This window comes from Ischnura elegans, chromosome 6, assembly GCF_921293095.1.
Source record: "Ischnura elegans chromosome 6, ioIscEleg1.1, whole genome shotgun sequence".
Lineage (NCBI taxonomy): Eukaryota > Metazoa > Arthropoda > Insecta > Odonata > Coenagrionidae > Ischnura > Ischnura elegans.
Window position 1 is genome coordinate 58662208 of NC_060251.1, and position 13958 is coordinate 58676165.

The 13958-nt window shown below is 38.8% G+C and overlaps 1 protein-coding gene across 1 annotated transcript; it reads right to left on the reverse strand.

The window, feature by feature from the left end:
* Positions 1-8121: 8121 nt before the first annotated feature.
* On the reverse strand, positions 8122-10744 carry LOC124160342 (transcription factor Sp5). Its single transcript, XM_046536180.1, has 2 exons — positions 9950-10744; positions 8122-8743 (listed from the first exon to the last, which is right to left on the reverse strand). Exons 1-2 carry the CDS (start codon positions 10739-10741, stop codon positions 8180-8182), a joined length of 1356 nt encoding a protein of 451 aa, XP_046392136.1. The 5' UTR covers positions 10742-10744; the 3' UTR covers positions 8122-8179.
* Positions 10745-13958: the final 3214 nt, after the last annotated feature.

Here is a 13958-nt window from a genome sequence, read left to right on the forward strand (position 1 = left end):
TTGGTAAACGCCAGGTGTCTTCAAGTGCGTTTGGTGCGTCTGATATGCGCTTGGCACAACATATACGAATTTTGCCGTCGAAAAGGCAAATTTGAGTAAAAATATCATATAAGACCAGTCATCGCATCTATGTCGCATTTATTTGCGCACATCGCATCTATATCGCATTTGCGATTTTCACGCATCTCTACTCATTGGGTTTTACCATATGCTTTATCAGTCTATTATTTGTAAAGGGATTTATTTGTCCAACAGGGTTATTTATATTGCATAGTACTATTCCCGGAGTAATTTAATTGATTTAAATTTTTTATATTATTTCCTGATTAAGCAAGTACTGAATTTTTCGTCAATTTGGAGTTTTCTCTGCAGAAAATGCGATTATGCTTCGTTCCTCACCATGATGTTGAGATATTACTCGAAGAGTCGTCGTCTTCTGACAATTTTTTGTTGATTATATTTGGCAGGTTACATATTTGAAATAATTCTCATTATTCCACGAATTTGAATGAATATTTTCATTGTGCAATTTGTGCATTATGAAGTTTATTTTATTATTCGCAATAATAGATGTGATTTTGTAAATTGTTCACCACAGGTATGAAATTCAAAACTTATATATACGTGTAATTTTGTATACAGCTTCTCGTATTGTCTTTCTTTTAAAAGGTAAAATGTTTATGTTCCGGAATTACTTTCTCCGTTTTTAATTTTTGAAAATTAAAATATAAAAATCATTATCTGGTAAACAAAAATTTAAATGAGCTTGTGATAGTGATAATATTTATCTCAGCTGAAGCTACAGAAAATAATTCCTTCTGCTGATCTGCGTTTTCCGAGTTCTCCGGAATCCAATTATGTACGGGAACTTTTCATGCGCGTAACAATCTATTTTTAGGATATCATGACAACGTATTCAAATGGTAATAAACTTGATAAGCATATTTCAAAATGAATCTGTATCAAACACCATTGATCTAAGCTAAATGATATTCCTTCAACGCCAATGCATTTCGAAGTTCTAACAACACGTATCTCAAAAATAGCAACTTTTCAGGAGAGCAAAGACACGATTTATTTTTTCTAATTGTACGCAAAAATTAAAAACTAAAAATTCATAAAACCGAAAAAGAAGCATATATTTGCCAACAATAGTTGTTTTTTGCTTGAATTTTATTGTTTATTGTCATTACATTTTGTTTAAGATACCTGTGTCAAACCGGCCAAATTTTAAGATACGTGTTGTTAGAACTTAGCCTTCGATATGTAAGACTTTTCTCATTAGGAAGGACCTGTTGTATCGGAGAAATTTTCAATGAACTTCTTTTTTTTTGTTGCAAAATATGAAGTGTTTCTTTCCCAGAGAATTATTTGGGTGATGTCATCTCCGAATTTCCACCGGTTAAATTCGTCGTATATCGCCAACGTTTCAGCGGAAGACTCGGCCATTATCATCAGGGTGAATGCTTAACTCATTCACCCTTATGAAGAATGAAATCTGAATGAATGAAACACATGAATGAAATGAATCTGTCGGAAACCGGTGGAAATCCCTAAAGGACTTCACTCAAACTTCTCACTAAATAAACGTTTCATATCCTTCGGATTGTTGGTTTCTTCCATCGCCACCCTGCCCTAACTTTAGCTCCAATGACAGAAGAAAAAGGCATGAAACCACGAATATAACAAAAAAGGATCTTCAAGCTGGCCTGTAAATGTGTTGTCACCCATCGCGCATTTAAGTGGGTTTACAAAAGTCGCCACTCGCGTCGCTGGCGGACAAATTGATCCGAGTTTCGCGGGGAAATAAGGTTTAATTAGGGGTGTTAACCGAAATTTATATATACGATAATGTGATCTATCAAATTCATAATTTTCAAATAATTACTCGAAATTACAGAAATTATATTGCAAAAAATGGGAAAAAAGTGCCCCCATCACCGCGCCGCGGACATTTTTGAAAACCAATTAAAATTCGACACAAGTAGCAACAGAAATCAGCCTTCTATGGCTGAAATTTGGCCTCCTCTATGCAGTCCCTTGTGTTGAAACATTAGCCGCAGCCACCACCATGACCAGGTTGAAAACCTGACAGAACTTCATTACCTTGCGGTCTCGAGTTTACATTAGCTCATAATCAATATTCATAGATGTTATACTTAATAAATGTTATTTTAAACCTTATGAAATAACGAATGGTAAATGATCCTCAGCTTACCCACGTCACTTCATATTTGAAATTGTAGCAGAAATCGTGGTAGAATTTATGGCATACTTTTAACATTTTGTACTTTCAGATTACTTCAGATGGCGAATTAGGTTACGTTGAGTGCATGGAATGGTGGCCGTTAACGGCGATTAAAAAAATGATAAGCTGCTTCCTTAACCTGGATCCGCCCAAAATATTTTTTTTGAGATTAATAATTCATATTCTTGGGGAATGGTAAGGGTCTCATTTTTACTACATTCTGAAAATATTACGTTGATCGGTTGTGTAGTTTCCGAGATACAGGCTGTGACATAAATGTCACATTGGGCGGATCTGTTGTCTTTTGGTGCAAGGTAATATTTCCCCAGAAAAAGCAAATATTTTTCGCATTTGAGCTGCACTGTTCATTTAAATGATAAAAAAAACACTAGAAAAACATATTATTAATTACGTACACTATTTTCAAGCTTTTGTTTAAATTTAAAGTAAATTGTTTAAAAATTTAGAAATAATTTTCAGAGTTCCGTTGCCTGCGAATCATAAATTTTTCGATGTAAATTGTGATTTTTTAAGATGTACAAATTTTTTGGATTTTTTCGATGTTATTTCACAAATGTGGGGTATATTTAAATTTATAATGTATATATTACAAACTTGTCAAATACACATCAAGAAAAATTATTTTAAATTTATGTAAAGTTTTCGGCAGGAGTGTTGTGAAATTACAGAACCTTGAATTGACACAATCAATGGATTTGTTGAAGGTACATTTAAATAATATTTTTACATGGCTAATAAGTAAAACAGTTGAAAATGCATTTCTCAATTTTGGAAAATACATAGAATAAGTATACATGTTTGAAAAATATTCTTACAACACATAAGGGTGTAATACAGTATAAAATTGAATGAAATTTGAATCAATTTGTTTCATATAAACTAAAGATTGATTTAGAGTTCAATGCCAGCGTATACGTACCATTTTGAGTGGTAAGTAGTAAAGCAATATTTGTCCATATTACATGCATCTCATGCAGTGTATTTGACGGAAGCGCAATGTTCTCCAGCACGGCGACGCAATCTTTTGTAATAGTAAAACAGAGACTAATTTATCATTAGCATCGTACCATATTTCACTGTCTGCCTCTGTTGAAAATGAATTAGTACGGCGGCTATACTTGGCTTTGCATCGATGTATGGTCAGTTATTTTTGCACTATTACACGCTTGATCTCTAATTGTGACATGCAATGACCAGATTTCGCTCGTGAACAGATTGTGAACAGCTTCAGATTGTGAACAGCTACATCCAAAATCCAAGGAAAAATATTCCACCACCACCACCAAAATTGATTGTCTTCCGCCGAATGAATTGCATTCAAGGATGGATACAAAAATACGCAATCATACTCCTGCCAAAAGTTAATTTTCTCAGTGGGAAAAATCCCCCTGAATCGTTCTTTCCATTTAGTCATCTACGGCGAAGCTCCCACAATTTGTCTGTTATGTCGGGCATCGTATTGTCTGCACAGTGAAGGTATATTCTCATCACAAAGAACCTATTCCTTCGCCAGGCTACGGTAACCATTGAGTTGTGAGCACCCCCAGAATCTTCCCAGGAGCATCGCTTGGATGGAAACCAGTTACAACCTCATAACAGTAAAATTCCAATGAAAATTTTCATCTCCTCTTTACTGATGCTAGAAGATGAAAATACAATAGAAGTAGTATAATTATCTAATTCTGCCATGAGAAAAAAGAATGCCATCCGAAAAAACTAATTAAAAAATTTGTACACTTAATTTTTCCCCCTATTCAGGGAGATCTGTTTCAGGGAATAACCTGTTTCTTACAAAATGACCTTCTTGTCGCAAATTGGCAGCTTATCTTTTTACTTTTTTCTATTGGAGAAGTGATGTAAGCTTCGTTGACTTCGAATCCTTTTCCTTACATCTAGCTGGTACCGAAATTCTTCCGGACTTCTCTTGAAATTCATTAGTATTATCGTTATCAAGCTGAAAAATAAGCTCCACTCTTGCCCGAAGTTGTCTTCCCGTTAAATTTTCCACAAGTCCACCAGCCTGGTCATCTGCAATGTCCTCATCAGTGACAGTTGCTGCTTCTGGTGGCTCAAGGTTTATTGTACTTCGCCAAAGTCTTCGTTTTCCGAAAGCTATTTGGCTTCACACAGTGTAATATCTCTGACCTTTCGATATCCCTAATATTAAAAATTACAATTCAAAAGTAATTACCGGAATAAAAGTTAATAAACGCAAATTTATCGATTAATTGATAAACAATAAATCTTTTGGCGGGAATACGAAGGAAAAACGTTGAAAATGCAATAAATTCTAACTAGAGCATAAAATTCGAAACTTTGAAGATTTGCATAGGGATCCGCCCAATGTGACATTTATGTCACAGTAACATTTATCAGAGTATATTACAGAAATGGAAAGCAATACCAAACATATTAATGTATTATTTATAATTTTGTATCATTATGTTGATACATACCAAAAATTGTCGCTGTAGCGCATATAGTTAATGAAAAAATTAAATATTTACACAAAGCGAACGTCCATTTTTAGTGTCTAGGGAAGGCACCTAAGTACCAGGGGTACCTAAAGGATAGGTCTTCACTCTCACTTGACAATTCTTACCTTGAATTGAAGCACTTAGCTTCCTCTTTCTTATAAGGTATAAAACATAACAATATACCGTGCCCGAACGATGCAAGAGCCATTACAGTGGAGCGATACAGGGTGTGACATTTTTGTTACATTGGGCGGATCCAGGTTAAGGCGGAACTAGTAGCTACTACTTATTTGAGATGTTCAACTCGTTTATATTTTAACAAAAACTTAATTATGCGATTGATGTGCTGAGCGTTAATTGCTAGACTAAATATTTTACTTTTACCATCCATTTTATTCGGAATATGTACTTGATATTGCGGAATGGGTGCCGGATTAATTGAGATAATAATTTTTTGGGTGAAATGCTTTTCCATTGGTATACATAATAAAAAATTTCGCATAAATCCATCATTATTCATATCATCGGTTTTTAACAGTGAATAAGCTTGTCTGATAGCTATCTTAAATAATTATTTTAAAGATATTGTATCGTAGCAATTGAAGAATCCTTATAGTTCCCCTTTTGATCTTTTGAAGTTTGACTGTCATAAGTCTAACAAGTTACTATAATCTCTCAAGTGAAAACATTTTCTTTTGAGAAGACCGTTATGAATTTCAACGGATGGATACAAGTTCAAATTTCGTATTTAACACCTTTTACTAATCTAATAAATATTTCCAATTACTTTTCAAGATTAACATGTTCACTTTGAGGCCATTTTATTACAAAATAAATACTATTGCTTTTAGTTCATACATATCTTTGATTACCATTTATTCATTGTATTTAGCACAGATATATTCAATACATATATTTACATTCAAATTTGCAACATTTTGAAAGAACGTGCTCAAGAGGACTAGAGTTTTGTCGGGTTTGGACTTCAAATAACATATTTAACAAATAACTTCACATTATTCAAAATCCCCCGTTGTAAACAATTCACAATTCATAAATAAACGCCAAAGTGAAACACATCGGCTGAACAACAAAAGTGAGAGTTCAATTATAATTGAAATGGATGTAGAAGATATTTCATGATATAAATAGCAATCGTGATCATACGATGTAATTTAATGGTAACTGAAAAATAATTAACGCCATGATTAGAATGAAAATATATATAATACAAAGATATTTAAGGTGACAGTTCTGGAAGGATTAAACAACCGGGTTGTGCAAGGGTTTTTCGACTTCAGCAGTCCATATTATATTGTAAATGTGTACTGGAGATACAATGCGGTGAGTGAATAAAATTTGACATTTGCATGAACGATCGATGGAACTGGTCAGATATACGAATGATTTTTTAACGAGGTCCCACCGCTAGCATAAATGAATCCCATTTCATTCACTTATTCCCCGATTTCAGAAAAATTTCGTCTCTGACTTTCGACTGACTTTCGTTTCGACTCTAATACCCTCCCAAAAAAATAATTTCAACTCTGAGATTAAGTTCATGGTGGTGAATGATATTACAAGTTCTCTGTGGGAGAAAATAATGTATTTGTATCAATCAGAAATCCCGTTTTGATGAAAATTTGTACGCAAAAGCAATCGAAGACAGTTCTATAATTTTGAATATTTATTTGGATTTTCTGGATTTGATTTATATTTTCTTAATCGTCTTCAATGAGATCGATAATTTTTTCTAGGAAATTCGAGCAGAGGTTTAAATCAGGAATTGCATAATGGCGGTCATAAAGGGAACCTCAACGAATAAAACGAGATTAAAATTTAACAGAATTTCAACGGTAAATTCAATCATTCTCCCTGTTCATAAGGGTGAGTTTGCAGAAGAGACTTGTGCGTTCAGACTCGTGTCAATCGGGAGGAGAAGAAGTTCATCGCGAAAGCGCGCCATACTCTGAGACTTCGCAAAGTCTTTATAAGCGAGAAGATGTTCGAGATGGAGAGGTGGGGATGTATTCGCTCGAGAGGAGATGGGTCTTTATCTTGAGTTTTCGGTACATTAATTTACAAGGAGTTGTTGATGGGTCTCTAAATAGGCGTGGCGATGGAGGGGGTGGGGGGTTAGAAGTGTTCAGGGGCGTGGAGGGGAGGGGAGAAATCTTGCGAAGCTGGAGCAAGAATGCGTTGTCAAGGGAAAGCCTGTTACCGAATTGAGCGTTTAGCGAGTTGGAAACAGAAGGGTGTTGTGTGAAGAGGAAGGCGTTATGATCGTTCCTTGAAAGTCTGCCCGTCTCAACCCTACACCTCCCGTCTTTCCTTACAGTTGGGGGATCATTTTAGTCTTCTCCGATATTGCCAATTTGTGTCGGGTTAAAGACTCCAGCCAAGGAGGTAACCCTTCCGTGTTCCCCATCCTAAGAACCTTCCTATCTCTCGTCTCCAGTGTTGAAGTCGTTCTTTTCTTTTTTTAAATCGTCCTATGGTTTATTGTGCTATAATGATACAAGTGCAAAGAGGGTGCATATTTTTTTCGGGCTGCGAAACTTTCTACACCACATGTCGATAATCAGGCATAATAGCCTGTCACCGCTCATATTGGTAAAAAATGTGTGCATTGATTACTCGACTATGAGTGTCCACAATGGCTATAAAAACCTTATCAACACTTATGTACAACAAGAATGCGTTGGCATTTCTCCACTCAATACAATCAGTCAACAATTAATTGAAACAACAATTCGTTTTTGGTTTTTTACATTCTTGAGTTTTGATGGTTGGAGGGAACTTTCAGCTCCACATCCGTGAAAACAGTTCACTAACTACAGTTATTTTGTCACAAGTAACTGATTCATGTCCTTGGGACAGTTATCGATAGTCATCTGCTGACGAACATAAGGATCGTTTATCACTGATGTCAGCCATTAGTCCGACAACACCATTTTTTGGTAGTGATGTTAATGTTTAACACCCAAAGCCTTATTACCTAGCGTATTTTCCATCTAGTTTAATCTCTCAAAGTTTACGGACACATCTCTGAGCTGACTGACCAACCGCGGAGAACTACAAAGCTAGAATTATTCTTCTTGCACAAAACGAGCGGTTTGATTGAAAAGGACTTGATATCCACCAGGCATTGCCCGCAAGAATACTGTTCCTTAGATCACTGTCTCTCATTCATTCGGAATACGTTGATTTATAATAAACCAAGAGCAGCCGGTCTCAGTCATTATATTGAAAATTGCGTTAGCAGCCAATCATTGAGACGTGAATCTCTTCGGCTTATGCACACCGTTCAAGTTCCGTCTCGAAAACAATGCCTTCCCCAGGGTCTGAAGCTACGTGGTCCCTCAGGGTGCGGTGCTCGGCTCAGTGCGTTTACAATGTCTGTTTTCCCCGACCGTGTTCCGGGGAGCCGAGCTCACTTCCTCCCCTTGCTGCACCCTGACCTCCGCACCTTCCCGCCTGCCGCCCTGCCTACCGGCATCTCGTCCGCACCCTCGACCGCACCCCCAGCCACGCCCACCTCCTCCTCCCGCTCGTCCTCGTCCTTGTCCTGGTGTGCGGTCATGTGCCGCGTCAGGTGATGCCGCTCCCGGAACGTCTCCGCGCACACCGGGCACCTCAGCATCTTGCTCTCCTCCCTGCGTCTCCGTGCCGCAGCCGAGGCTTCCGCTCCCGCGCCCGCGACGCCGCCTCCGAGGCCGACGGCGGCCGCTGCAGCCGCAGCCGCTGCGGCCTCCCCTTTGTGCTGCGAGCGCATGTGGTAGACGAGGTCGGAGGTCATGCGGAAGGAGACGTTGCACTTGGCGCAGACGTTCTGCGCGGAGGGCAGGCCCAAGGCGGCCAGGGAAGCTGGGAGGACCGAGGAGGCCACCGCGGCCAGGTTGGCTGCGGCGGCGAGGTTGGCGGCGGCTGCGTACGGGTAGCTGACGAGCCCCGCCGATTCTGGGTGGTATCCTGGCACAATCCCACCGGCCCGCACCTGGTTAAATAAATTAAGATAAATTAAAATATGCAGAAAATGTATTACCAGACTTGGTATGGAGAGAAAAATCTCTATAGCATCACCTCACATTGGCTGGTCCTCTCTTTCTCGTGAAAAATTAAATTAACTCTTCCTGACCCTACGTGAAATAGTTCATAATGTAGGGCGAATATTTTCTCAAGCCTGGCATCTACTTTTACTTGAGCACAAAGAGTGTAAATCAGCAATAAAGAAAAATGCAGTGCCTGATGTGGTACAGAATATGTACAGCATCCTATACAACCTCCCCAGTAAACATACATTTAGAAGAGCCTTAGGTTGTTATTTACGTTTACCACTGCAGTTGACCATTAGTCCGGCATGACCATTGCTTTGTTTAGCATCCAAAGCATAATAAACACCTTACTTAAATTTAATATACTTCTAGTTAAAACTCTTCAAGCAAATGGCCACGTCTCTGAGATTAACTTTGAATGAATCTACTGAGTCAAAGCGTTTTGATTGGTGATATGATTTTTAGGATGCTAAGTGTATTATTTTGTACATGCTACAGTCATCGAAATACCTTACGTTGCTTGGATGGGTGGATTTGAATGTGCGAAAGAGATGTGAATGAACGAACACAAGTAAGGCAGTGTGACTAAAATAGGCCTTAAGCATAAAAATGGAATTCAGGGATTGATTATTCATTGCGACTCGTTTTGACTCGGGAATCATCGAGCTGTTAGATAGCCATTCCTCTCCGTTTATCATCCAGCTCCGTCAAGAAAGGAACAGCACAATTTCGATAACCGTCCCACTAGTTGCTCGAGAAATCTAAATTAACTGAAGGCTGATGGAAATTATTTTCAGCGTTCACCCCCAAATTTGGGCAATTTCCTCTTTGAGGGACGCAACTGTTTTCCGTCAGCATGGACTTGAAGATCTGTTTTCATAGAAAAGTTTTTTATAGATTTTGCCTAGAAGTGTATCAAGATAAAAAAACCTCGTCGTTCTCGAGTACGCCTTAGCGTCGAAACTCGTTGTATCAATAAAAAATTCTGTGAAAATTTAGAAAGGTTGTATATCCTCATTCACCATAAATTACCACCTGCTGAAAGCCGAACCTGTTGATTTGATAGATTCTAAGTACCTTAATTGCCAATGCCGTAAGTTTTTGTGGAGTCTGCGCGAAAAATAAACACGCAAGTTTTATTTCATTACCTTTGGGGGCGAGGGCAGCATGACCGGAAGACCGTGGTGTGGGATGGGCGAGTGGTGCGCCAGGACTGTGGGGGGCGTGGTGTAGGCGGCCCGCACATCCTTCTCCCCGCTCCTCTGCTGGTGGTGCTGTGCGAGGTGGCTCGGCTGCTGCGGCGCCGGGTGCGGACCGTGGTGGTGCTGATGCAGGGTCGTTGGCGTTGGCGGAACCGGGTGCTGCACATAGATCTGGGGGGGCTTGAGGTACGAATCCAGAAAGTTCCCGTGAGGGAAGGCCGTTCCGTTTGTGTGCGGCCTCACGGCAATGTCCGACAACGCCTTTTCGGACGCGACCTCTAGGCCCCCGGGGGCGGCGGAGGCGAAGGCGGAGGGGTGGAAGGGCTTGGTGAGGTAGGTGGCGTGGGCGGGGAGGAAGTGGGGCGAGTGGTGCCCCGCCGGGGGCGGAGAATCCACGCTTTCCGCCTCCGGTTTCCGCACTTCCGCGTCCTGCCGCGCCACTTTGGTGAAGGCGCTGCGGGCGTGGGTGAGGTCTTGCGGTTTGGAAGGGTAGAGCCCGTCGCTGGGGGAGGTCAAAGTGAAGGAGCGAGGGGGTTGGGTGGTGAAGGAGGCGATGGGGGTGGGCCGAGGCCTTTTGCCCTCGTCGGGTGCCATGAGGAAGGCGACGTCGAAGGGTCGCTTGGCGGGCTGCGTCGTGGTGGCGGCTGTGGTGGTGGTGCCGCCGATCGGGTGCTGTGCCGTGGCGCTCCGGCCGCCTTCTGGGGCCTCACCCGGGTTGCGCTGCACGTGCGCGTCCATTGTCATCCTCGGGCTGCGAATAAAAGGACAAAAATAATATGTCAAAGTGTCACAAAGGATGGGCAGTAGGGATTTCAAATACAAGCGTTTTAAATAAATTACTTTTGTAATTTGTGTTTGGTATTTCAAATACACGACCTCTGTATACCTTGTATTTTGTTTTTCAAGTACAAAGTTTTGGAATTTTTTCCCATTCTAAAATTAAAAAATACATTTGTAAAATAATTTTGAAGTAGCTCTGATAACACTTCTATAACATTAAGCCTCAGAGATTACTTCGTTTTAATCCGTTAGAATCGCTTTCTTCATGTTTGCAGCTATCCATAACGTGCCACTACTGGTTATATTTTTTAATATCTCTCAGTTTCCATACAAATTTATTTCATATTTTAAAAGGTAATTAAAATACTATTTCGTAGTTTGTTTTTCAAATACCCAAGTCCAAGGAATCGTGCATTTTGCATTTCAAATACATTTTGAGCGGTATTTAGTATTTAAAATACTCCTCATCCTGTATTTTGCCCAGCCATGAGAGCCACAAATACCTAGTTCCCATTACCATTGTCAGTTTGATCGTAAAATTATCCACACATGCGCACTGCGTTGACGGAGGAGTTGGAACCAGGCCGAATCTCGTTTGGGCCGTCCAAGCGCGAACGACTCCCATGGATTTTTAATGGGAAAATGCACGAAATAAGATTGAGATAATGTTGCATTTTGAAATAAAAATAAAATATTGTACGCTATCCAAGTAACCTATCTACCATGTTTCTATCTCATTTGCATTGTATGAGCTAGGAAAAAATATCAAATTTGCGCATTTTCCCATGCATTTGAATTCGCAGGCAATTCTACATGTCCTTCATTAGATAGCCTGATGCTCAATTTGTTTGCTTCACTTGGGTAAGAGATATGAGTATTACATTATTTAGAGCTCACAGCTATTAGTTGGACTTTGACGTGCGTATATATATGCATTTGTAGAAAGTCTTAAGACGTACTTCAGATCGATAAAAATTTGTTGGAAGTTGATTTCAGATAACGTATTTCGTTAAAACGTGATTATTCTGACAATCCGCCCATCCGTAAGCACACTTGGCCCTGTGGCCAATTAGAATAAGCCTGCAGATGCCTAAACGACTTAGGGATCGAAAAGCGAAGGTGTAATAACGTTTATTACAAAGCCAAATCTATTTTTTTACCAAATTCCGTTCAGCTACTCCATTAAGCCATATTCCTTCTTCATTTCACTATGAAAGATGTTAGCTTTGTTGCTTACCTATTAACTAGCCAGATTTATAGATAATGAAGTTATCTTTTTAAATATCTTGGTTCATCATTTAGAGGTTCATAGTTATTGATGACGCTAAAAAAGGTTTTTGGTATTATATTCGGAAAGAGAAATCTCGAGGGAAAAATCAAAAGGAAGTAAAATCATTCCAGCCTCATTTCGTTAATAACAGGTTAACGCCAGGTTTCACTATTTTTGTCCTCCCCAAACCTCCCCTAATTGCGCATTAACGTTAGGTTTGGGTCGCCCGTTCTGAATATATCTGTACCCATCTGTGCAATACACCTTCGTATTTCCATTGCATTTCGACGTCAAATGATAAGAAAGAAGTGCATTCATCAATGGAAAATATCTCTGAGTTATAACATTTGCCCTTATATAATGTTGGCACTGAAATTCATGGTGGCAAGTTGTCTAATTTACTAATTAATAAAATACGTTTTAATTTTTAAAGCGTTAAATGCTTTAAAAAATTATTTTATAACTTGACCAATTTTTGTGTAAAAATAATAATTTATTATAATAATTTTATTGTAATTACTGATTTGGGCGTTACTTGGTGGAAAGATGAAATTTTCATGGTTAAACAAAACACAGTACTATTCCACAAACTTTTATTTTAACAGTCTACTAGTTTCGACGTTTACACCGTCATTATCAAGACAGAATTGATTCTTGATAATGACGGTGTAAACGTCGAAACTAGTAGACTGTTAAAATAAAAGTTTGTGGAATAGTACTGTGTTTTGTTTAACCATGAACATTTTTCTCGTTATTAATAATATTAATTTTATTCTAATTACTTTTTACATAAAAAATGAGCTAGGTGTGAAATAAATTGTGCATCTTTCCACCATATATTTCCGTGTCCTCATGGTGTAAAGCAGCGTTTCCCGAACTTTTTCGAGTCACTGCCCCCTTGGATCCATAAACCTATACTCAACGCCCCCCTAATCGGTATCTTTAAAATAATAATCAGAATTTAGTATATACTAATTAACCAAATGGGGAGCATTGTAATAATTAAATTAAAAACAATGACTAATTAAATGACTAATAAATAATTAAGTTCTCTGTGTCGTGAAGTTGTACCAACGATAGACCAAATGAAACTTAAACCCCTTCAAACGTTTCCCTTGTGCAAGAGAGGCTTGGAAATATTTTTCAACCATTCTTACTATAAAATGTAAGAAAACACGTGGTTTAAATTACTTCCATACGCGGGAAACAAAGTAAACTTTAGAAGAGAAGCTTGAAAACGAAGACAAAAGGAAGGTTACGGAACCTTCGCATTTGTCACATTGTCAGGACTCTCCGGCGCCCCCCTGCCGCCCCCTTGGCACTTTTCGCCCCCATAGACTACAGCGACGCCCCCCCAAGGGGCTGGTAGCGCCCACTTTGGGAACCACTGGTGTAAAGGGCCCAAATATAATCTCTCTATGCTAATACTCGACATTAAAAAATATTGTCTTCACGTGGTAGTTGATGCGTTAGCGAGTGGCATTTTTTCAAAGCAGCTGAGTCAACCAGTTTACTAGTGATGAAGATTCTGAGGTTGAATAATTTTGAGAATTGTATCAGTTTCTGATATTAATTCATTGCCATTATACTTGTCATTCTTGTCATTATCAGACTCCTCGTTAAAAAAATTATCCTTTTTTCGACAATTTTCCAAAGTGAATGTAATTGTTGTGCATAACCACTTACGTAACTGTTCATTTTTAAGGAAAATATATTTCCATTAAATTTGTACTATGGTTTTAGAAAAATTTGCTAATAATTCACGCTTATGAGTGATATGCTTGCGTTCAATAAAAATATAAAATCTAGTGAATCGTTTATAGATATGGTTAAAAGAAAACTCTGCCTGCTTTCTTCCTGAAAAATGCAGTAAATTTACTAATGGAGTTAGCTGCTTGAGATTCA